We start from the raw sequence: 27,086 nt of genomic DNA on the forward strand, positions 1-27,086 counted from the left end.
AGTATGAGCATACTCTGAGGAAATCCTTTATGGACGAAACATTAGTAATAAATCTCCTACGTTTTTTGGCGTTTACCTCATCACCCTTTCCACTCATTCTGTCATACATATTTCAATATATATATATATATATATATATATATACATACATACATACATATACCAAGGCTTTTTCCCCCTTTCCAGGGAGGTAGCCAAAAAGGACAAGGCATAAAATCATTCCCACCCATTCCATCCCCGAAAACACTCCACACCCCTCCACCCTCCCTCCCATCTTAGCACCTCCTAGATGACGGGTCATCCCTGCACCCTGTCCACTGCCCTGGGTCAGAAGCAGTGTCGCAGGACACAGCACATCCACAGCAAGGCCGCTTCATTAAATCGGCGACCCCCCCCCTCTCCGTCCCCCCATATAAAGGAGAGGACGGGGCATATACATATATATATATATATATATGCCCCCTCCCCCATGTGAGGGCCATGGGTGGGTGTACATTTTGACTTCATTAACACCTGAAACAGGTCCTTTGGTAGAGTTCAACAGTTGTTGACAGTTTGGAAGGTTACGTGAGTGAAGAAACCCAAGGAAATGCAGACAAAAGTAAAGTGATGAACAGAGTGACAGTGACGACATACTGAACAGGAGAAGGGTGAAAAGCTTGAGGATGTGGAAAGATTTAAGTATGGGCGTGTCACACGTGGCAATGAATATAGTTCCTGTAAAGGTGAATTGTGTAATGCAAGCAAATGGGTGGAATGAAAATATATGAATGCATTTGAGTGATATTACAGGATTTACAGGAATGGATAATAAGAAATTAGGAGAGACAGCATGAAGATGGGAAGGGAGCTGCCAGTTAGGATACAAGTGTGCCGAGCTGGTTCATATAGAAAGAATGAATGTGGAACGACTAACAAAGAGTGTGGCGAGCAGAAGTGGCTCAAGTAAGCCTGTGAAGACTAAAAGCAAGATTGGAGGCTTTCAATGCAAGACAATTGTCTGTCAAGTAGAGATAATTGCAAAAAATAGGAATGAATGGGTGGGTGGGATGGATCGTAAATTGACGAAGAGATGTTCTCAAATACTTCATAATTTTTTTTTCTTTTTAGTGGATAAGGTGGGTGGGTGAGGGTCACCACACAGACATGGCAGAAGAACTGTGCCTCACTTCATTGCCTTTGACTTGAAGTGCAACAGTGTAATGGGGTACAGGGTAACCTTAAAGAGTGGAGAAGAGAAGGATGGTTGAAGGAATATTGTCTGAATGATGTAGGCATGTGCAATGACTTGCCTAAACCCTACTTAAAAGGCGGAAAGGATCTTTGAGACACACACACACACACACGCATGAAGTTGAACAGTAAAGTAGCAACACCAAAGTTCCTTAAAACATATCTTCATTTTATTGCAAAAATATCTATAATATATTTACAATATTAAAACAAAGAATACATACAGAACATTAGAGGCTGCAATCAGTTTCAAAACTGAACACTGGATTTCTTATATTTTAAGACAAATTTTAAAACTGAAGAACTTTTTAAGAACACTTCAAATGGCCCATTTATAATTCTTAATCTTGTATATATCATAGTGAGATTCAGTTCTGCAGAAACCTTTGGTTTACAGAGTAGTTAAGAAAAAATTTAGATACTCTAAGTCCCCACTATTGGCAAGAAAATACATAAAGTACTATTTTGAAGGAAAAAACTAAGAAACCACCAAGTTACAATTTCAAGCAAATGACCCTCATCCATATAGTAAACATTTTAGAAATATAACAGGTGTTACAAAAATGGATAGTAAGAAATGTGGAGGTGAGGCAGAGAAAGTGGGAAGGGAGCTGTCAGATAAGATTTAGTGTTAAGACTGTTTCATCAATAAAACAACGAACAAAGTTTAGCAAAGAGTGTAGAAAGCAAATGCAGATGGAATATGCTAAGATGGACAAAAAATGAGGTGGATATATGAGGTGAAACAGGTTTTGGGTGCACATGGAACGTTTGTCAAACAGGAAAGAGATGGTGCAAAAGACACTAGTAAATGTAGGGAGAGTACAATTAGACGAAGGGATGACACAGAACGTAAAGAAGTTTCCATTCAATCAGTCTTGGTTCTCTCTGCCAGGAGACTCACAGAACCCACAGAGTTGGCCACGGACACTAGTTAGGCCCACGAGACATTTAAGATGTTCATATTGTTGTATGTTGATTACATATATAGATTAGTTTAGTTCCCACGTAAGGGGGGGGAAGCCCTTGGTATATGTATGTATATACAGTATGTTGGTTGCATTCTAGGCATCTAGTCTCTGTTGCTAGGACGTTTCAGCAAGGAGGTGGAAACCTGAACGTTCTTGTGCTAGTATTATTCTGGTCTCCTGGAAATTATTTCTCTGAAGTAAATTCAATGGGAGTTTGGTATTTTGTCAAGGAGTACTTGTTTGATGATTTGTAGGGTGGTGTGGTGGGGTGGGGCAGGCTGTTGTATATAAATTGAACATACTTGCCCAAGTACGCATGAACACGCACGCATGCACGCACATATTCAGTATGCTTTGACCGAGCCACCCCTTTATAAGTAGAGGTCGATGACACATGCATAGTTAATCACTCTCACAGCAACAACATTTCTTCACAGCAAAACCCTCTTCTCAGATGCGTATTTCCTTTAGTCATTTTGAAAGTCTCTTTGAATGCGTATTAACAAACAGCCATGGCTAGGGATGGAGGGCACTTCATCAATTGGTCTTTGTGATAATATCTGAACTCTGGGCACTTGATCCAAGTCTTGTTGTGAAAACAAGGAGTTTGAAACCAGACAAACAATTACTCCATTTGTGTTGCAACAATGTCATGCAGCTAAAAATAACCAACTTAAAATGGTCTTACAACTAAAATAACCACAATTGATTATCTAAATCTATATACCAAGAGCTTTTTCCCCCTTATAGAGGAGGTAGCCAAGTCAAAGATACGTATCTACTCCCACGTGCCTTCGACTTGGCTACCTCCTTTATATAGGGGAAGAATCTCTTGGTATATAGATTTAAATAACCACATGTGGTTATTTCAGTTGCAAGGCCATCTTAATCTCTTCAATACAAGTAAAATGCTCACATGCAGCATAGGATGCCTGATGTATGATGATTAGATGATGCACTGCAATACACAAAGTATAAAGTCAATGCCTTATTTCAGTTGCAAGATCATCTTAACCTCTTCAATACGAGTTAAATGCCTCACATGCAGCTTAGGATGCCTGATGTATGATGATTAGATGATGTGCTGCAATACACAAAGTATAAAGTCAATGCCGATTTACTTGTTTGGAGTAAACAGAAAATGTGATCATGCCAGTTCACAGATTTTGGGGGTCACTCAGCAACAATTACAAAATAAATATAATTTCGACATCAACACCGGGATCTTTGTATACCCACTTGTGCCTCATGACGTCTATGTAGGCATCATCATATGGAAGAAGTTGTTTACATAATTTTCTATTCTCCATCATAATTTTACACAGCAATGAAAGCAACCTTTTTCCCATGATAGACCAAACAGTGTTAAGGTAAGTCAAGAAAAGCACCGTGAGGACATAAGAATGAAGAATGCAGGAGACCATAAGGCCTACACTAGGCAGTTCCATGTCTATTACCACCTGTCATCCCCATCCACAAAGTTGTCTAACGTTTTTCTTAAAACAACCGATAGTTTCAGCACTCACTATGTGGTTACCAAGTCTATTCCATTCTTAAATCCAAATTTGGCCAATTTAAATCCATTACTGTGAGTCCTGAGCTTTATCAAGTACACAAATGATGCTTCCCCCTGACCTGTTGGCAATTGCCCTCCTCTTTCAGTGCTGAGGTGGTTTGGGTACATGAAAAAATTGAACAAGGAAAGACCATCACAGGGAGAGTGGATGGAAAGAACTTGAGCGGAAGTGGATGGGTGAAGTAAAAGGGTCCTTGGTTTTTCAAGCAGGGAAGTGAGAATGAGAGTGGAGGAAGATTTTGAATGGATGAATGGATGACTTGGCTTAAAAGATGTTCTTCTCATCTATGTACCAAAAGTCTTTCCCCTTACAAAGAGGTAGCCAGCCTGGGCAAGCACCCACCCACCCTCCCAACCAGGCTGTTGTTCTGTAGCAGTTTTGAATTCTCTTCATCTGCTTCATGTAATATTTTGAGTTGATGAGGATGGGGGGGTTGTCACATACCAAAATGGTGCAAGATCTAATAGCACTGAACTCATGCCAGACATAAGTAACAGAGGTTAAATCAATTAGTAATTACATTCTACTACTATAATATTACAAGGGGAAAAAAGTGGTAGAAAGGTAGTTTAGTAAGAGTCTCAACATAGCGCTCCACAGAATGTATGTATTTCCTTCTACATACACTTGCCACCATTTTTTTTTTCCGTTTTCTTTTCACCTAAATTTCCTTGTGGGAATTCCCTAAAGATGAAAAATTTGCATTCTTGTTCTACTAGCCCCTCTGAAGTCAGATACAATTTAATGGAAATTATATAACACTGGTTCATGCACTGTAGACAAACATACCCGGGACGATGACCGAACCCAAACTTGTAATTGGTGAATCAAAACTATCATAAACGGAGAATAGAACCCCTCAAGTGCTGTTCCTTTACACAAAAATCAGGAATGAGACACATCACTTACTAATTTACCTTCAATGTCGTCATTGCTAACCCGAGAAATTTACCTCGCAAAAGGGCTACCACACAAAGAAAAGAAGACAAAATATATATATATATATATATATATATACACACACACACACATATACATGTGTGTATGTGCACATGTGTGTGTTTGAGACGAAATGCCTGAGAAGTATGGTAGTGGTTACTAGGCTGGGCAGTGAGAAACGAGGAGGTAAGGAGGAGAGTGGGGATGGAAAGAGTTGGGAGATAAGGGTGATGAAAAATTATTGGGATGGTTTGGACACATGGAAAGAACAAGTTAATAAAGATTAGTCAAAGTGGTGGAGGGAGTGAACATGAGGGGTTGACCTAGGATGAGATGGAGGGATGGGGTAAAAGGGGCATTGGGAAAGAGGGGAATGTCTGTTGAGGAGGGATGAGGTAAAAGGGGCATTGGGAAAGAGGGGAATGTCTGTTGAGGAGGGATGGGGTAAAAGGGGCATTGGGAAAGAGGGGAATGTCTGTTGAGGAGGGATGGGAGAGGACAGAAGATGGGGTGAATGGAGAATGGTTGTGTATGGATGATGCTGTGATGCATGAGGGGGAGTGGGTGAGGGAGTATGTGTGAAAAATAAATTAATGCAGCTCGTAGGGATTTCTCGCTGTCTTCTTTTATGCACAAGGGGACGGAGGGAGGGTCACAGATTTAACCTCTTCAGTACGGGCCTTAAATCTCGCGGGCAGCAGCCAATGCCAGCCGTGCGACGTGTCGTAATAATACTCGCATCATAAAATATAGTCACCGCTTATATCGATCGTTCTCTCTTTCACCCGTGAATTTTGATAACCATAGAAAATGTGATTACAGACAGTTTAGAGAGTATGTCATTACGGAGGGGCAACTACAATATAATCAAGACGCCGATATGGCAGCCTCGCGTATCCACTTGCTCCTCATGACGCCTATGTATGCGGCACCGTATGGAAGGGGTTAATGAAGTGGCTTTGTTGTGAATATGCCGTGTCTTGTGACACTGCTTCTGACCCATGGCAGTGGGCAAGATACAGGGATGACCCATCAACCAGGAGGTGCCAAGATAAGAGGGAGGGAAGGGGATGGATTAGAGTGGAGTACGTTGGGGATGGAATGGGTGGGAGTGTTTTTTATGCCTTTGCTTTTTGGCTACCTCCACTGTAAGGTGAAAAAAAACCTTTGGTATATGTATGTTCACATATCTTGGGCAACCTTGTCACATGATCTATGTTGACAAGTGAATGAAAAGATTATAGAATTGTTTTCTTTCCTTCAAATCCCAAGTCATTCCCATCACCATGGAGTTGTATTATAAATATATATTCCATAAATAAATAATGTACAGACTAACAGCAAGACAAATTGCCATGTGTAGGTCATAAAAAAAAATCCCCCAGACCACACCAAAGGGCTCAAGTTAGAGTCAACCAACGTTTCTACAAGTCAGTGACACTTAAGCCATCCCATATTAATACAACTGAGACAATGATCAAAAGTTGCTTTCAAGAGATCTATGAAAAGGACCAAGGATCAATGTCAATCACCCTAGGGTTGCAGTCAGTGAGACTCGAGGCAAAAATGACCATCATTACTCAGCCCATTTTAAGTTGGGACAAATTATCCACCACCCAACCATTATATATAAAATATATATAATGTACACATACATTACTGGTATATATCCACATACACAGTTAAACACATACACAAACTTTTATCATTAGAGGCCTACATGCTCACTCGTTAGGGATGTGATGTTTGTTTGAATACTAGTTAACTAGTTTAATGAACACTAATGCATTTTCCAAATATTTCTGTGAACAATCTACTCTGGCTTGTGTTTGGATTATTAAAGAAAAGTTCTACAGTAGTCACAATGTTCCCATTACAAACAAATACAAAAGTATCTAAGTTTTGCTTTCAGTCTATTCCACTGGTGTATCATCTCACAGCCAATCGACATTGCTAGAAAAGTGGCAACCTGTACAATCCTAAGACATGATGGGGTCTGGTAAATGTCTATTCATGTCTACGATAAATGGCAAGACAATAAAAAAATAATAACAATAATAAAAAATAAAAATGATAAGGTCTATGGCTGACACCACCTCTTGCATCAAGAAGTGAATGACAAAATGGTTAAATAAAGGCCAATCTTGCACACACTGATACAATTACTAAAAATCTGCCATGTAAAACATAGCTAATATTAAGATCTGAGATCACCTAGTAGACCCTGCTGCTGTAACTGTGCTCGCATCAAGGCATTTTCATTCTTCAAAGCTGCATTTTCGTTCTTCAAAACTTCAATTTCTTGCTTGAGGAGTTCAAAGTCCATTTGCGACTGCTGGTGCTCTTTTACACGCTCTAAAAGCTGTTCACTCTGCTGCCTCAATTCTTGGATATAATCACAGGCTTTTGATAAAATACCACCTTTACTCTGAAAAGAGAATTGAGAGAAAACTAATAAAATAAAATAAAAATCATAAAATACATTTGAGGTCAACAAGAACACTTTCAAATCATGCCATAATCCACAAAGCAAGACAACTAGGCATAGGAGAGGAACAACTTGAAACTTTTCAGAACTGCAACAATAATGTGATTCAGTGAACAGAAAGAAGAAATCTTTACAATATACAAACAATAAAGACCACACAAAAACATGTTCCTATAGTCTGGCACCTAGTAAAGAATGCACTAGGATGATGCTATCATTAAGGACAATACAGGAACATGTTAATCTTTCCCCCTCTAAACACAACCAAAGGAATTACTTTGCAGCATAATTTGGTCGTTAGGCCACGTATCTCCCATGGATGACTAAGCAAACATAATTCATACAGAGCTACTTACCAATACATGAGAATTCTTTGTGTGAGCTTCTGGACAATCTGGAATGATTTTAGCCAATCGTCCAATCCACGTATTGATTTTATCTCTTCTCCTCCTCTCGACTTCATTATGAGTAACTCTTCTCTTCTCATCACGATTGTGTCCCACCAGTCTTGGCGTCGTCATTGTCGTGGTCTCTCCAGCTCTTGGTGTCAGAGATCTCTGATTTGTTGACGTTAAAACACTTGTGGTGTTCCCAATCACATACAATTGGCCTGGAAAGATTGCATTATGGTCGGATAATAATTTTACCTCCTTTGGTACAATGACATCAGAGGCGACTCCAGGTCATCAACGTCACTCAGGCTCATCACAGATTTCGCCTAAGACACATGCATAAATGAAGGTAAGAGACGTAATGCACACCGTAGACTTTTACCTCTACCAAGCTAATACGTATTAGCCCGAGTTACTGGACAGTTTTCCGTTCCTTTAAGAATATTGTATAATTTAAATCTTTCTTACATTAGAATTTAAATCCTAAGCTCTGTAGAAATCTAGTTTCAAGGAAACATTGAATTTGAATTACTTTTAATTCTTACAATTGCAGATAACAACTTGGGCCGGTAAGCTCTGAGCCCGAGTGCATCATCAACTCAAAGAGATGCCAGTTAGTCTTTTACCCAGCTTACCAAGCTAATTTGTATTAGCCCAAGTTACTGGACAGTTTTCCGTTCCTTTAAGAATATTGTAGAATTGAGATCTTTCATACATTGGAATTTAAATCCTAAGCTCTGTAGAAATCTATTGTTTCAAGGAAACATTGAATTTGAATTACTTTAAAATTCTTACAATTATAGATAACAACAAGGCTGTAAGCTTTGAGCCCGAGCGGCGGAGGCAGGATCCGGAAAAGCTCTGATTGGCCGAGCTGAGAAGCAGCTCGACTATCATTGGGTGACAAGTCAGGCGCGTTATATAGGAGCAATATTTATATTCTGACACAGCCCACCTAGAGTAGACGAATCCCAGACGCTGAATGAAAATATATGAACTGTGGCCAGGCGAAATAAATGGAGCCCGAGCTAACTGGCTGTAATTACATGTTCATTTTAGAAAATCTAATACTCTGGCTAAGCCCGAGTAGCCTGACGGCCGGAGTCGCCACTGAATGACATACATTTAAGATTTTCTTTAGGTATTGGCTGCTTGTTATTGTGGCAAAGTAGCACGCAGTTGATACTTTTGGGTCTATATTGGGCACCCCTACGGATCAGATCCACACATCATTTTGTCTATGATAGAGGAAAACTCTGTTCATAGAGAAATAATAACACTTTTATACTATGACTGTCCCTCCGTTATGCTGTCCCCCAACCCCTTGTTTGCTGTCCTGTACCATTTCTCTGAGTATTCATTTTCTGTGGTGGGGGAAAAGAATACTGCCACCAAGTATTTCCACTTGGACCGTAAGAGGCGAGAAGAAAGGGGCGGGGATTGGGACTAGGCATCCTTCTCCTTGTAGCCCCACAGGGAACATTCCTAAATGAAAAAGTAAAGGCATAAGAGGGTCTGGGAGTTTTCGGAACAGCACCCTAAGGTTTGGGTCTTTTAATGTGAGTGGATGTGGTACAGATGAGAGTAAAAGGGATGAGATAGGTAGTATGTTTGTGAGAAGAAAGATGGATGTGTTGGCTTTGAGTGAAACTAAGTTGAAAGGGAAGGTTGAGTAAGTTTGGGAGTGTAAGTGGGAGGTTATCAGGAGTGAAGAGAGGGCGAGGGAGGGAAGGGGTGGCTATTCTAGTAAGTGAAGAGATAGGTAAACGTGTAGTGGAGTGGAAGGAGGTTTCCTCAAGGATAATGTGGATGAAGGTGAAACTGGGGAAGGAGATGTGGGTCTTTGTAAGTGCATATGGACCTGGCAGTGAGAAGAGTGTAGAAGAGGCCTTTTGGATAGATTTAAATGAGTGCATAGAGAATTTAGGGAGAAATGTCAATGTAATAGTACTGGGAGGCCTTAATGCTAGGGTAGGAAATGTTCCAACTGATGGTTGGGAAATGTGGAGTTCCAGGAAAGAATTGTAGTGGAGAGTTGATGGTGGAAGTGTGTCTAGAAAGAGAGTTGATGATAGCAAATACAGTGTTTCGGAAGAAAGTCAAGCATAAGTACACATGGAAGAGGGTGGTAGATAGAGCATTAATGGATTATATAGTGGTAAATAGGATTATGATAGGAAGAGTTAAGGATGTACATGTGCTATCATCTATACACAGTCCTTCTCCACTCATCCTTATCTTCTGCCACCTCCCTTCCCTGCTCCACAGACATTCCCCTCTTGCTAAACGCCCCTGTCACCCCATCCATCCATCTCATCCTCAGTCGTCCTCTCAAATTCACTCCCTCCATCTCTGCCTTCCATACCCCTTTCACCAGTCTTCCTTCATCCATTCTGTCCATGTGTCCAAACCATCCTAATAGTCTTTCATCAGCCCTCTCAGCCAACTCCTTTTCCACCCCAGCTCTCCTTCTCACTTCCTCGTTTCTCACTCTATCCAGCCTTGTAACCCTCACCATACTTCTCAGACATTTAATCTCAAACACATTTAAACTCTTCCTCTCTGCCTTTCTTAAATTCCATGTCTCTGCCCCACACAGCACTGTCGGCAATCACCCCTTCATACAATCTCCTCTTTGCATTAATTCCCAAATGTCTATTTCTCATTACTTTTTTAAATCCCCCAAGGCATGTTTGCTTCTCTCAATCTACAGCTTACCTCTACCTCTACTCCTCCCTTTGCAGCCACATATGACCCCAAGTACCTAAAACTATCCACTTCCTCCAGCCTCTCCCCTTTAAGACTTACTTCCAACTCTCCACCATCCTCTCCTCTTGTACACCTCATCACTTTACTTTTACCCACATTCACCTTCAACTTTCTCCTATCACACACCCTCCCAAACTCAGTCACTAACTCTCCCAATGGCTCCTCTGACCCTGCCACAAGTGCAGTGTCATCAGCAAACAACTGACTTACCTCACACTTTTCTCCATTTTCCACAACCAACTCCAGTCCCCTACCCATTTCTCTTGCATTTACCTCCCGTACCACCCCATCCATATACACATTGAACAGTCATGGCAACATGACACATCCCGGACGTAGTCCCTCCTTTACCTCTCTCCATTTCTGATTCTAACACAGGCTCTACTACTCTCATAAAAAATCTTGACTGCATTTAACAGCTTTCCCCCAATACCTGTTTACCCTATCATAAGCCATTTACAAATCCATAATGGCCCAAAAGACATCCTTACCCTTTCCTAAAGCTTTCTCACAAATCTGTCTTATCACAAAAATCTGATCCACACAGCCCCTACCTCTCCTAAACCCACACTGCTCCTCACCAATTACTTCCTCTGGTCCTCTCCTAATTCTCTCAGTTACAACCCTCCCATACGCCTTCCCAACTACACTCAACAAACTGATCAGTGATGGTGGACTGGTTGGTGAGGTTATTTAATGTTTGCTTAAAAGTGGCAGTCTGCCGACAAGATTGACTAGATAAACACCATATGAGGACGGAGCCTTTATTTGTACGACGTTTCGCTTATTACAGCTTTTTCAAGTACAAGTTGAGATACAAATGCTTGAGATTAAATAAGGGGAAAGGAGGGAACGGGGAGAGAAAAAAAAAGGGGGGGGAAGGAAGAGGAGGAGGAGGCTGGGGGGATTGGACACTGGGAAAGGATGAGAATGCTGGCCCAAACGTCCGTGAGCGAAATGTCCACAAAGGGTGGTTTAAGTATTTAATATTTTGCTGGCCATGGGTATTAGGGGAATAATGTGAGGAGATATGTTAAACATGCCCCTGTTTTGTTCAATAGTGTTCGTTCCTTGAATGATTGCTGCTTCTAAACACTTCCTGCGGATTTTGTCTGGTTCCCGCATCAGCAGCTCTGCATTCTTCCAGTCCATAAGATGGTTTTCCTTGTTTCTATGTGTCACACATGCATTGGTGGTGACATCATGCCTGACGTCGTAACGGTGTTCACGTATTCGTGTATTCAGGTCGCGTGACGTTTCTCCGATGTAAACTTTATCACATCCTGAACACGGAATACGATAAACACCGGCTTTGGTGCTCGGTGTCTGGTTGTTGTGTGTTTCCGTCTTCGTGATGTCTTTTATTGTTCTGCTTGTCTGGCACACTATTTCCAAGTTGGTGGTTCTTAAAAGACGTGTCAGGTTGGTGGCAACGTCGCTGGTTGGCAACACGAGACGTCTAGTTGTGCTGTCCTGCTGCCTACGGCTTTCCCGAATCTTAGCGGCCTGCTGTTTGCAATTATCTAAAAGAAACTCTGGAAATTTTAGTGTTAAAAAGGTCTCTTTAATAAACCTGCACTCTTCTTCTAAGTATTTTGCACTACATATCCTCACGGAATGCTGGACTAGCCTTTCTACCCAGGTCTCCCAGGCTTTCGAGAAAGTCAAGAAGTTAGGCTCCCAGCTCCGCCATACGATGTCCGATTCGGTCGCCGAAGATATAAGAGTGGACATCGCTACCTTCAACAACCAACAGAAGAATAGACATCTACGTGAACTGGATAGGCTTTGCGCCGACAGTGTTTGGAAATCCATGGGAAGACCCGAAATCATAATGAATCTTTCCAACAGAGCATTAACTGACATCGAAACCGAAGTACTCAGCCTCGGGCTTAAGTTTGCAACCGGTACCCACAGGAAGAATCAAAACATCGATTTGATCACGAAAAACTACAGATACCAAGACAGTGAATTCATGCAAGGTTACACACAAGGACTACTGACCTTAGCTCTCAACGAACGTCCCAACCCTACAATACCCAGAAGGTACGTTCGAGCTCTAGCAGAGCTAGCCAAGGATTCTTCCATCAGAATCACCACCGCTGACAAGGGAGGTGGAGTAGTGGTGATGGACAGTTCAGACTACGAGAGGAAGATGAAATATCTGCTCAGTGATGTTAATACATATCGTGAAGTCTCCCAGGCAGAAGTAGACAACGAGACGAAGAACTTCGCATACAAGGTAAGAAAAATTCTCAAAAGTTCAGTTGCAGGTAAAAAGCTCCTTTACTTATTGCCAAATCTCCCACGCACAGCTACGATGTATGGTCTTCCCAAAACACACAAAAATGATATTCCAATGAGACCTATAACATCAGGGATAGGGAGTGCTCCCCATAGATTAGCAGGTACGTTGGCCAGACATCTGTCCCCCCTCCTGGGAACCATCAGTGGAGCTCATCTCAGACACTCAGGGGACCTACTAGACAGAATCCGAGATATCTCCGCCAGAAACAAGAAGTTGGCCAGCCTGGACGTGAAAAGTCTCTTCACATGTGTCCCCTCGGATAAGGTAATACAGCTCCTTAGTGATAGAATCGAGAAGGAGAAAATCGACTTCCCCCTGCCCCCCAACCATTTTGTCGATTTGATCAAACTTTGTGTTGAATTTAATTATTTTAAATTCCAGGACAGTTTCTTCCACCAGAAATTTGGCATGGCCATGGGCTCTCCATTAAGTGCAGTCCTGGCTAATTTATTCATGGAATTTCTAGAAACAGGACCCTTTGCCAACATCGTTCCCGAGCATGTGACCTGGCTGCGATATGTGGACGATATCTTACTCGTCACACCCAGGCGTTTCAATCTTCAGCGCTTGCAGACGGCCTTAAACGAAGTGGAGCCCACCATTCAGTTTTCCCTAGAGGAAGAAATCCACGATTCTCTTCCTTTCCTGGACACACACATCTTTAAGTACGGTAACCAATTTGAATTCAAAGTGTATAGAAAGCCCACCAACAAAAATGATTTAATTCATTTCTACTCCCACCATGATATAAGGACCAAGAGAGGAGTAGTAATAGGTTTTTTCCTTAGGGCATTTAGGATATGTAGTGCAAAATACTTAGAAGAAGAGTGCAGGTTTATTAAAGAGACCTTTTTAACACTAAAATTTCCAGAGTTTCTTTTAGATAGTTGCAAACAGCAGGCCGCTAAGATTCGGGAAAGCCGTAGGCAGCAGGACAGCACAACTAGACGTCTCGTGTTGCCAACCGGCGACGTTGCCACCAACCTGACACGTCTTTTAAGAACCACCAACTTGGAAATAGTGTGCCAGACAAGCAGAACAATAAAAGACATCACGAAGACGGAAACACACAACAACCAATCACCGGGCACCAAAGCCGGTGTTTATCGTATTCCGTGTTCAGGATGTGATAAAGTTTACATCGGAGAAACGTCACGCGACCTGAATACACGAATACGTGAACACCGTTACGACGTCAGGCATGATGTCACCACCAATGCATGTGTGACACATAGAAACAAGGAAAACCATCTTATGGACTGGAAGAATGCAGAGCTGCTGATGCGGGAACCAGACAAAATCCGCAGGAAGTGTTTAGAAGCAGCAATCATTCAAGGAACGAACACTATTGAACAAAACAGGGGCATGTTTAACATATCTCCTCACATTATTCCCCTAATACCCATGGCCAGCAAAATATTAAATACTTAAACCACCCTTTGTGGACATTTCGCTCACAGACGTTTGGGCCAGCATTCTCATCCTTTCCCAGTGTCCAATCCCCCCAACCTCCTCCTCCTCCTCCTCTTCCTTCCCCCCCCCCTTTTTCTCTCCCCGTTCCCTCCTTTCCCCTTATTTAATCTCAAGCATTTGTATCTCAACTTGTACTTGAAAAAGCTGTAATAAGCGAAACGTCGTACAAATAAAGGCTCCGTCCTCATATGGTGTTTATCTAGTCAATCTTGTCGGCAGACTGCCACTTTTAAGCAGAGTATGTGATAGAAGAAAGCTAAAGATAAATGTGGGTAAAAGTAAGGTGATAAGATGTACAAGGGGTGAAAGTGGCAGTAGACTGGAAGTGAGCAGATAGGGAGAGCAACTGGAGGAAGTGGATAGTTTTAGATACTTGGGTGCAAATGTGGTAGGAAAAGGTGGAGTGAAGGTGAAGGTAGAATGTAGATTGAGAGAAGCAAATAAATGCCTTGGTGGATAGAAGAGTGTAATGAGGAATAGACATTTGGGAATGGATGCTAAGAGGAAACTATATGAAGGAGTGATTGTGCCAACAGCACTGTATGGGGCAGAAACATGGAACATAAGAGAGGAAGAGAGAAGGAGTTTGAATGTGTTTGAGATGTGGTGTCTGAGAAGTATGATGGGGGTTACTAGGCTAGAGTGAGAAATGAGGAAGTGAGAAGGAGAACAGGGGTGGAAATGGAGTTGGGAGATAGGGTTGATGAAAGAGTATTAGGATGGTTTGGACACATGGAAAGAATGAGTGAAGAAAGACTAGTAAAAGAGGTATGGAAGGCAGATGTGGAGGGAGTGAACATGAGGGGATGTCCTAGAATGAGATGGATGGATGGGGTGAAGGGGGCTTTGGGGAAGAGGGGAATGTCTGTTGAGGAAGGACGGGAGAGGACAGAGGACGGGTGAATGGAGAATGGTTGTATATGGATGATGTTGTGATAGCATGAGGTGGAATGGGCGGGTGGATGGGGGGTGAGGTAGTATGTGTGAGCAAATTTTGACTCAGCCCGAAGGGATTTCTCCCTGTCCTCTCCTTTTATGCATGGTGGGACTGAGAGGGGGGTCGCCGATTTAATGAAGCAGCCTTGCTGTGGATGTGCTGTGTCTTGCGACACTGCTTCTGACCCAGGGCAGTGGACAAGGTGCAGGGATGACCCGTCATCCAGGAGGTGCTAAGATAAGAGGGAGGGTGGAGGGGGTGTGGAGTGTATTTTGGGATGGAATGGGTGGAAATGATTTTATGCCTTTTCCTTTTTGGCTACCTTCCTTGTAAGGGGGAAAAAGCCTTGGTATATATATGTATATGGAGGGGTTAGTATTCACCTGGCAAAGAGTAGTTATGTGTGGAAAAGAGGTTTACAGGACCAGATCTGACTTGCATACACACCAAAGAGCACTTTGCCCTAATAGGATGGGGGGGGGGGTGTTAAAGCAATCATCTAATGCATACATGTAGCTCCTTTCCTATACACTGTAAAAGGAAAAGGTAAGTACATGGACATGTGATAAACATGTACATCAACAAATAAATATCCATACACCATATAAATAAAAGTATGTGCATCACATGATAACTGGCTGATGAAAATCTACAAAGGAGTGAATGCACACAGGGTATTTCCGAGTTCAAAGTGAACTACAGGTTAGGTTTTGAACTAAGGGGAATAATAAGACATTATGTATGGAGTCCTGACTCGTATCTGTAACACATCTAGATAAATACATTCCCAATCACAAACTCGTACAAAGAGCGCTTCACATAAAGTGCACACTTGATTACAAATCACATTACTTACCACCCGACGTGAGCACTGCGCTTGCATCACCCGTTCCATCTCCTCCGGGAGCAATGAAAGCAAACCTAGCTTCGCCACTTCCATCAGACCCAGGTGACCCATTGAACTGTGTTGTCGCAACTAGCGCCGTTGCCGCAGTAACCCCGCTATTAGTAAGCGTAGGGGAAGAGGTGTGTGAACTGGTAACAATATGTGGGAGGGTGTCAACGCCACCATCAGAGCCAAACTGTACAACTCGGTAAGCCAGGCCACCTGAAAATAAAAACCATGGTCTAAGAATTCAAGAATAACTGAATTCTTAACCAAATACAACTAAGGTTTAGTCAACATTCAAAATGTTTTGGGTGATTTTCAAACACTGCTATCTGCTTGTAATGGCCCTGCAAGACAAACGAACCATTCCCAGCCAACTGTCCTGAAAACCCATTAACCTCTTCACTCTGGGGCACATTGCACGTCTGGCAGCATTAGCTGCCCGATGTGCGATGTTGCGTCATAATAATCGCATTATAAAAAATAAAGTCAGTGCTCATTCGTTCATTCTCTTTCACCCATGAATTTTGATAACCATAGAAAATATGATGAAGCCAGTTTAGAGAGAATGGAGGTTACGTAGGTACAACTGCAATAAATATAATCAAGACGCCGACGTCGGCATCATCGCGTACCCACTTGCTCCTCATGATGCCTACGTAGGCGTCACCGTATGGAAGTGGTTAAAAACTTCATCTTTATCTAAAGGGGCTATAGGCATCATCACATTGGGTTATCTTTCCTCTAACATCCAATTAATTGGCAGTAATGGCCACCTGTAGCACTTTTTCTGTTATAAAATCACTATGGCAAACTATTTTGTTTCCTCAACAATTTACATAGAATACCATTTGAGTTTGAATCTTCCTCCAGCAATTAAGATTCCTTCCCGAAAGCTACGTAATACAAATCTGCTCCAACAGTCTGAAGAAAAAATAGCTCAGTGTGATAATGACCTTACTGGGACCAAGACCTCAGTCAGCTTCAACTGTATTTCTTCCATTCTTTTCATGTATGGAGAACAGGCAACTGGTAACTCCTGTCTTTCTACTATTACTTCAAACCACAGACTAATACAAAGCAAACATTGTCTATAGTTTCTTCCCAGAGGGATCTATGGGGACTGCAGGGTTCCCAGTTTGTTGAACTCGAAGCAATAATTCCCATCAGTGAAGGTTTCTACTAACACAACAGCAAGAGAAAACATCAAAACATGATGCAAAAAGCACCTATCTAAATGAAGAATAAATTCAACTGTAATTACTGTATCACTGACAATAGCCACACTGCATTTCATTATGAAAAAATAATTTTAAATTAATTGACATTCTAGTATGTGCTAATAAAAGAATGATTAATTAAAAATGCTTAATCACAACCTCTCTTAATCAATAATGGACACCTTTTACAAATGTCCACCACTCGCCTGTCTAAAGTTCTATGATGCAGCTCGTTTGCTTTTCAGATTTTTTTTTTTTTTTTTTTTTGCCAAAATAGCCACACCATTGACTAGCATTGAGTGGGTCTATATTAAACACAAGCTTTTCTAGTCCTGCTTATTAATTAAACCAGTCATAATGTGTATATCAAAATTCAACATGAAGGCATACAGAATAATAGACATATATCAACTTAACTAATAGTATCTATGTGGCTTGCTCCTAAAAAATCATCATCATCATCATCATCTCTGGGAGGAGGAGGAAAATGAGAAGAATAATTGTTTAATTGGTTTGTATAGGAAACCATTATTATAAAGTGACCTTACCAAAAGTAAAAAGTAGACTATGTACACATATCAATCCACTGGTTTCTCTTGCAAGAGACCTGCAGCCCACAAGTAGCCAATTATGCAAGGTCAATAAATACAGAGATTTTGTATTACTGTCTAAATAGGGCGTGAGTAGGGCAATGCAGAGCAAGGTGTTCAGTTTTCTGTGTGGTGGTTGTATATGGGTAAGTTGGAGTCCATTGACAGCCCAATTCTGAGTTAGTACTGCTTTAATGCTGGATGGTGACCTACATGCATCTATGCCAGCATGGTTCTTACTTGTTTTTGGAGTGGCTTCTCAGTTGGGTTAATGGCTGTGGGAGTCTGGTGAAGTGTAGAATTTGGAGGTCTATCACTAGGCGCTTGTTTTGTGATGTATATTTTTACATGGAAATGTCAAATGCACACACATTCATCAATTTAACATACAAATGGAGGAAGAACATAAGTCTGATAAATATAAATTCAACATATTTACTGTAAATCAATATCAGATTTACCAAAGATTGTGAGGATGGATTCTTAGTATTTTATAGTGTGTATTTACGTAGTTGTATTTTACAGGAAGGGGAGCTATGCTTGTAATGACCTGTTTTTGGATCTCGCATGATCAAATTTGTTCTTAAATTCTTGTATGGTGTTTGCACACACTTTTTTTTTTGTACAATTTGTTCCAGATATCTATCCCTCTGTGTGGGAAGCTATTCTTTTTCAAGTCTCTACTGTAGCTGTCCTTTTTGAGTTTCATTGCATGTCTTCTTGTTTTTCCTCTATCCCACTTTAACAAGTCCTCTCTATCAAGGTGTTTCTTGCCTTTCATAATCCTGTAGATGGCTAGTAGGTCCCCTCGTTCTCTTCTTTGTTCCAGGGTCGGCAATTCCAGTTCGGCTAATCTTTGTTCATACATCAAGTTTGAAAGTGTTGGGACCATCTTTGTCATTGCTCTTTGTATTCTTTCTAATTTTCTTATATTCTTTTTTGTACTGGGTGACCATATCATTACTGCATATTCCAGTTTTGGCCTTATCAGTGTTTTTAATATTTTTTCATCATTTCCTTATCCAGGTATTTAAAAGCCACCTTTACTGATCTCAACAAACTCTACATTTCACTGACCATTTTATTTACATGTTTATCTGGAGACATGTCTTTGGTGATGATTACTCCTAGGTCCTTTTCAGAATTTACATTTTTTGCTTCATTTTCGTCAATTTTATATTGTCCCATCTCTTGTTCCACTCTGAGACTTTGTTCAGATCACTGTAATGACTGTCTTTTTTTGGAGCTTATTTTCTTTAATAACTTTGTGTCATCCACAAAGAAGTTCAGGTAACATTCAATACTTTTGTCCATGTCATTCACATATATAACAACCATTATCGGAGCTAGCACTGACCCCTGTGGGACGCCACTACTCATTTCTTCCCACTTTGAATATTTGTCTCTGAGCATTATTCCCATTTTTTCTTCCATGTAGGATATCCTCCATCCAATTCAATAGTTTTCTATGTATGCCTCCTATTGTTTCTAGTTTCAGCAATTTTCTGTGTGGTACCTTATCAAATGCTTTTTGCAAGTCCAGGAAGGCAGTCTGCCCAGCCGTCCCTTTCTTGAAACATATTTATCAATCTTGAATAGAAACTGATCAAATTAGGTACATGATCTTCCCTGTTTGAATCCAAATTGCCTCGGGTTCAGTATATTGTTCTCCTCCAGATATTTTGTCCATCTATCTTTGATGACTCACAAATTTTAACAATTGTACTCGTTAGGGACACCAGTCTATAATTTGTGTAGGTGTGTGTGATACAGAAACCTATTTTGAATCACTGGATTTTATCAGTTACCTCTGAAATCATTAAACGAGGGTCGATTAAATCAATGGCCAAAGTACACACGCATTCATACATTCCTTCATTTGGCTATAATTTAAATCTACTCAACTAAATGCCCTATATTTTCTAATGCATACAAAATAAACACTCACCTGTCTGGTCTGATTCTGGCCTGAGAGCAAATGTACCATCTGTCAGAATCGGCGAGGCAGAGTCTCTGTCATGCGAGTCGTCCTCGACGATAGGAAGTTGTCTAGAAATGATGGACTTGTCGTCTTCTACTTCCCTTTTCATGTCCCCGCTGGATAAACCCATAGCAAAAAGATTATACAGTATTACAATATAAACATAAGATATGTAGGTACTTGCAGACATGAACACAACTTAACAAAACATGGATAAGTCGTACCTTTACAGTTTCTTGGAGGATGTTCTTTATTCCCAAGCTAGTGTCACGAATTTACCTTGTGGATATTTTAGAAGCTATAAAGTATACTTCCATACTACCTATTGCTCTCTGTAACTAAATCTACTTTGAGGTGACTGTGAGAAAAAAATCCTTGAAAATGGAAAGTAGACTGGGGATGTTCAGGAGAAAAAGGGTGGTTGACTGGAGTGGAATGGGTGAGAGTAGGTGTGCGCCTTCGACTTTGGCTATCTCTCTTATACGGGGGAAAAAGCTCCAGCCATACATGCTTGAGCCCATAATACAATGTCAAACATTAAAAGGATTATGAAATGATTGAACATGCTGAAGTTGACCTTGACGATGACGAAAATGGAAAGTCTAACCATAGTAGTGAAGAAAGTGGGAAGGGACATGATCAGAAAGAGCAAAACCAGGGATACAGGACAGAAAGCATATGAAATATTGACTGGTATACCTAGGGTTTGACTAGGTCTAAGGCAAATCTAGATCATCATCTTATTCTTTGAGTCAACCTAATCAATGAATTGCTGCTGTGGCCATAGGCCTAACCCACTAGGGTGGGTGCCTGGGGGATCGCCATAGTCCTAGACCTAGTGCCAGTCATAATCTCGGTCACACGTCATGTAGGCATAGGACAACACAGGCCATAACTTGGAAGTGTTGGGACAGTCATATCCAGCTCCATGGTCTATAATAGGGCTCAGGCTTAGGGATGTGACATGTCATTTGTTTAGGTTGTCATGCACATTTTGTAAATTTGCACAGATTATGAATATTCATTAAAATGTGCAGCACCAATAATGAATTCATATTTGGACAGATAATGAATCCATTAGACATGCCCACATTATGAACATAAACCAATCTTTTTATGAATCTTTATGTGTGCTTTTCAAATGGAGTTGTTATACTGGCCACCAATTGTGAATTCATTATATGTGCTACACATTTTATGAATATTCATAATGTGCAGATTCACAAACATGTGCAATACATAGGCTACCTAGGTCAATAGTCTACTGGTGGTGGGGGTTCTCATGTGCGTGGATCATTCCCTAAATTACTTTTCAGAATCATGAACTAGACTATGAGAGACAAAAAAGTTAGGGTAGATTTTTGGCAATAACCAAGAAAATTATGCATCACAATACGTGTTATAAAATATAAAGTTACAGCGGTTATCCACATTGTTTCATCCTGAATGTTTATAACCACAGAAAATGCGATAAAGCCTGTTCACAGAATACAGGGGTCACTCAGCTATAACTACAAAATATATATAATAGGGATGTTGACACACAGCATCCTTGTATACTCACTTATGTCTCATGATACCTACAAAGGCATTATAGTATTCTAAGGATTAAGTAGACCTAGGTCTATTACCCCAACACTCACCAACTGCCACTTGTGTGGATGTTTGGGCCCAGGACATTTACCCCTTCGAGAATTGGCGTTTTACGTCCCTTGCCAATTCCCGAAGTGGGCTCAAACATCTGTACAAGTGGCAGTTGGCAAGTACTGGATTAGGAGCTCCAGATGTATCCAATTTGAAATACTATCATGTCCTGAAGGTTTTCTCAAATCCAATGATCCCAAGAGTGAGCACTTCCCTTATTTCTATATTTATATCTTCTAAACCCCAATTATTGCTCACCTCACTTTCCTCTAAAACTATTCTCCTTGGTGAATACATATTGGAAACTTTCATTATTTCTGCACAAGCTGAGCTATACCCCAAAGTTCCCATATGTATGTATTTACCTAGTTGTACCTTACAGGAAGGGGAGCTGCACTTGTGGTGTCCCATCTCTGTATCTTGCCATGTCTAATTTGCTCTTAAATTCCCGTATTGTTTTAGCACACACTATCGTTTCATCCAGCATGTTCCATACATCCACCACTCTATGGGGAAAGCTGTTCTTTTTCAGATCTCTTCTATAACTGTCCTTTCTGAGCTTCTTTCCATGTCCTCTTGAGTTCCTCTTGTCCCAATTTAGTAGGTCTTCTCTATCAAGGATTTCTATACTTCTCATAATTTTGTAGATGGCCACCAAGTCACTTCTTTCTCTTCTTTGTTCCAAAGTTGGTAGTTCTATTTTGACCATATGTCTTCATATGACTGTTTAGAGAATGATTATGATTATAATTTATTTTATATTATTTGTTTGTGTTTTGTTATCATTTGTCTGTTTGATTTTCATTTATTAGTTATGTCAATTTATTATTATTTAATATTTACCTGTTTGTTTATTATTTAACTATACCTATGCATTCATTTATGTATTTTATTTGTTATTTACATTATTATAGTTTATTATTTTAATATGATTTTTTTTTTGCATCCGATCTAGATATGGACCAAAAGGTCTCCTGTCGACATGCTCCACCTTTGATAGTGTTGGGGCCATCTTCATAGTTGCTCTTTGGATTCCCTCAGTTTTCCTTGTATTCTTTTTAGTGCTGGGTGACCAGAGTTTTGCTGCATACTCGAATTTTGGCCTTATCATTGTGACTAGTATTTTCTTTACCATTTCTTCATCAAAGTAACAGCCACTTTTATTGATCTCAGCAAGTTGTGGTTTCACAGACAATTTTGTTTACATGTTTTGTGATGATTACTCACAGGTCTTTCCAGATCCCATTTTTTTTTTTACTTCCTTTCAAACAACTTTATATTGTCCTGATATCCTTTATTTTTTTTTTTACTTTTTCCAAATTCCATTATGCTACATTTCTTAATGTTGATGTCCACTTCCCACTTGAATCCATTCACAAACCCTGTTCAGACCTCTGCAGTGAGTCAGTCTGTTTCAGTACTCACTATCTTTAAACAGTTTTGAGTCATCTACAAAGAAGCTTGTGTAACATCCCACACCCTCATCCATGTCATTCACATAAATAGCAAACATTATTGGTGCCAATACCAATCTTCGTGGAACTCCACTAATGACCTCTTCCCAAGTAGACTCTTATCTCTGAGTACTATCCTCCTTTTTCTTCTATGCAAAAAGTCCTCCATCCATTTCAGTAGTTGACCGTGTATCCCTCCTATGGTTTCCAGTTTTCTTAATTGTTTTGTGTGTGTGTGTGTTTACCTAACTGTTGTATAAAAGAAAGAAGCAATGCCCATAAGGTCTTGTCTCAATCTCCTGTTACCATACCTGGTTACAAATTGACTTAGGGTTTAAACGAGGGTTATATCTTCTTATTCTCCATTTACCATGTGCTGCAATAGCTTGGGTTATATTGCCTTGTAAGTATAGTTGGATTAAATGGCCAAATCCTTCCACTGAAGAACCCAAACATCCTGTGACTATCATCTGATACTCGTGTGACTTTCAGCTCCACATATCAAAGACCAGACAGCATAAAATCAACAAGACAAGCCTACTACAATTCATCACTAGCACTGACTTTGGACAACAGAAAGGAACTTGTAACCATTTACAACCAATTCATAAGAACCATTCTGGACTAAGCCTCCACAGCATGGTCTCCAACAATCCGCAAATCAAACGCAAATGATTTAGAAACTTTAAAGAATGGAGCACTAAGAGCAGAGATGGGCACCAGTCTGTTAATTGTTGATTAAGTTAAAATTTTTGTTACCATATTAACTTTTAAGTTAACTTTGAAAATCATTAACAGACTAACTTTCATTAAATTGGCAACTTCCGTTAATAGTTCATTAACTTCATACATAAACTTTCCCTTATTTTCAGACTTTTTGTTTCCCCCTCTCATCTTAGCTCTTCCTTTGTTGTTGACTAACTCTGTTGGTCACTGTACTCTATCCTGTTGCCTTGCCTTTTATTACAGTCATGTATAGAAAATCTCGTTAATTCATTCTAGTTTATTTCCTAGTCCTCCAACATGTTCAATTTTCTACACAAGTGTACCTCCTTTACATTGAGGTACACAGTTCACTAAGCCACTTTTCTTGTAGCATATCAATCACTCTCGAGTAAAAGATTAACGGGGTTGGCACACATGTACCCACTCCCCTCCACTACCAATTTCCCCCTCTCATCTTAGCTCTTCCTGGATGATGGGTCACCCCTGTATCCTGCCCACTGCCCTGGGTCAGAAGGAATGTAGTATGACACAGTACATCCACAGCAAGGCAGCTTCACTTCGGCGACCCCCTCTCCATCCCGTCATACAGAAAAAAGAAGACTAGGAGAAATCACTTTGGGATGCATCAAAATATCACTCACACATTAGCATCCCCCCCCCATCCCTCCCTTCCTTTTTTTGCTAGGATGTCATGGAAAGATGACAAATTTTGGATATGGGTAGCACCCAATTTTGCAGCACAGTCCCATCATTAGTAGGTCAATGTTGTCCAATTATAACAAGAATATAATACTCTCTCACACTGCATGACAAGGCTATTATTTCAGTTGTGTACATCTACACAAAATAGCATTAGAAAATTAAATATTACTTTTGTAAATTATAATACATGAACATAACATGCGATTTTATTGGCAGAAATAGAAAATAAAAAAAACCTTGCTACAAGCAAATTTACTTATTAATGAAGCTGCTAGGATACGGTCCAGATGCCATGCCATTCCAGTCACTATCAGATGATGGCCTTCACTTTGTGGACCAGGCGTTCTCCAATTCCGGATGACGTTAACCTCTTCACTTCGGGGCACATCGCACGTCTGGCAGCATTAGCTGCCCGATATGCGATGTTGCGTCATAAAAATCGCATTATAAAAAATAAAGTCAGTGCTCAATCGTTCATTCTCTTTCACTTGTGAATTTTGATAACCATAGAAAATATGATGAAGCCATTTAGAGAGAATGGAGGTTACATAGGTACGACTACAATAAATATAATCAAGACGCCGACGTCGGCATCATCGTGTACCCACTTGCTCCTCATGACGCCTACGTAGGCGTCACCATATGGAAGTGGTTAATAAGTGCTGTTACAAAGACAAGGGCTTCCTTAGACTTTCTGAGAGAACACAGGGTTCTGCTGCCATCTGTTAATTGCCCAAGGTACAATAATAATCAGGCTGTCAGCAACCGTGATGACAACAATGATCCACATGATCTTTAGAATTTGAGGTGCCGAATTACTAAATATAGGTTAGGTTACATAAGTTAGTCAGGTTAGGTTAGAATAGACTAATTCACCATCCTTTCATTTCATCGACCTAGGCATCTATAAAAAACATGGCGTATCATTCAACTGCCACAACTTCGTTCATTAATAAATAGATTTTAGCAACTTTGTCATTGATTTCTGCCAAGAAAACCATATTACATTAACCTATTATAATTTACATAATTAATAATTTTCTACTGGTATATCACGTAAGTGTGCACAACTAAAAATTTACCATGACAACTCAAATTCTCTTGCGCAGCATTGGCTGCCACATGTAATTTGCATCACACTACTTGCATTATAAAATATAAAGTCACTGCTGTATTATTCATTCTCTTTTACCGAGTAATAATAAATACGGTACAGACAACATCAAACCAATTTACAGAATCTGGGGTTTACTCATGTACAACTACAAAAAAAATATATATAATCAAGATTCCGACGCCGGCATCTATCTTCGTGTACCCACTCACACCTCATGATGCCTACGTAGGCATCATCATACCGAAATTGCTTAATGGTGCTGGACTACCTTAGGGTGACTTGTTCTGCACTTTCAAGGTTCATTTTTAGGCAACTTGTTTCCTATGCTCCTTACATCAATAAATCTTTGAAGCTCTAGTATATTGACACACATGATTTCTCTAATTATAGAATTCTGAGTTTATTACAAAGAACCAGTTATGGCTGCATCATCCACAACTACGAGTACTGTCACTGTATCCTCCATTTTGCCTCAAGTATAGTGGTATGAGCTTGCCCAGCTTATTGTAGTCGGACCAGGTATGGTATGACAGTAGAGGAGACATGTCTTCTATCTTCTGCAGGACGTTCAGCATTTTTCAAAAATTTGTACATTGAAGGCCGTTTCTCAGACACGATGGAAGATTGATGAACCCCAGTCCTGATGAAATTGCTAACCTTGAGTGCTTTTAGCATCTAGTGGTTTATTTTGGACTCTTTTGATGGAGAATGGTCTTCCTTGCATACCGTTAGCACAGTTAGGGCTCACGTTAATGACAATATTAGGTATCAGGCCTTCCAGAATTTACTATGTGATGCTTACCTTATCGAGAAACAGTGAGGAAATAAGAAGCAAACTTCTTGTCATGATCGCTACCTCTAGGACGTGTTAGCCAGTTATCGGATCATTCTTACGTTTCTGTCATAACGAGTTTTAAAAGAGGCTAATGATCTGGTACGTCTTCTTTTTTGGAAAGAGTAGTCAGTAGAGCCTAGGGTGCTTCAGATGTCTCCAGTAGTTTTTAACCAACCAGGAAAGTAATTTACTGGTGCAGCTTCTCTGTAAGGATCCCAGCTCCTCTATCTCTCCAACTGATACCAAAAAATGTCTTTACAAATGCACGGGTTTGCCAAGTAACAAAACTATGACCATTGCAAGTGAATAGCACACTTACTTTTTCATTGAGAGATGTGTCAATACAGTGCTTGATGTCAACTTTATAAGTCAAAAGTTAGGTACCATGAAATATACATAAACACTAATTTTTTAATTTTGTGATGCAACCAAAAAAATTGGTTCCTTTTGCTCAACCCTCTTCCAATTCTCCCAACACATACATAAGTGACAAATTAAATTTGAACATAACAAAGCGTACCTGGTATCGAGTGCAGTCTCAATCATGTCCATGTGTACCCGAATAGTGGTGCAGAGTTTGTGGGTGGCGGGCGTGCGTTTGTTTGGTCACGGGACCAGCAGCCTGGTCATGTGAGCACTAGCAACAACAACAATGGCTGCAATCCTACTGCTGCTCGACAGATTTTAGAAATATGAAGAATTCATATTTGTATAGTAATATATCAAACTTTGAAATATAAAAAAACGCATGAATATTTTCTGGTATATATAGGAATTTACTTTATAAATAAAAAACCTGGAATATTTTTTTATTATTTTTTTTCATGTGAAATTATTTATT

The 27,086-nt window shown here is 40.3% G+C and overlaps 1 protein-coding gene across 2 annotated transcripts; it reads right to left on the reverse strand.

Moving 5' to 3' along the window:
- Nucleotides 1-425: 425 nt before the first annotated feature.
- Nucleotides 426-26,925, reverse strand: LOC143020266 (upstream stimulatory factor 2-like). Of its 2 annotated transcripts, none has more exons than XM_076176488.1 (6): nucleotides 26,766-26,925; nucleotides 19,735-19,883; nucleotides 15,944-16,195; nucleotides 7,565-7,818; nucleotides 6,935-7,148; nucleotides 426-3,288 (listed from the first exon to the last, which is right to left on the reverse strand). In XM_076176488.1, the coding sequence occupies exons 1-6, from the start codon at nucleotides 26,795-26,797 to the stop codon at nucleotides 3,254-3,256; spliced, it is 936 nt and encodes a 311-aa protein (XP_076032603.1). In that variant the 5' UTR covers nucleotides 26,798-26,925; the 3' UTR covers nucleotides 426-3,253. The 2 variants fall into 2 exon arrangements, with proteins under 2 accessions (XP_076032603.1, XP_076032604.1); XM_076176489.1 differs by lacking the exon at nucleotides 26,766-26,925 and adding an exon at nucleotides 19,992-21,394.
- Nucleotides 26,926-27,086: the final 161 nt, after the last annotated feature.

This window comes from Oratosquilla oratoria, chromosome 39 (genome assembly GCF_046742065.1).
Source record: "Oratosquilla oratoria isolate Oo_2021 chromosome 39, ASM4674206v1, whole genome shotgun sequence".
NCBI classification, from domain to species: Eukaryota; Metazoa; Arthropoda; class Malacostraca; order Stomatopoda; family Squillidae; genus Oratosquilla; species Oratosquilla oratoria.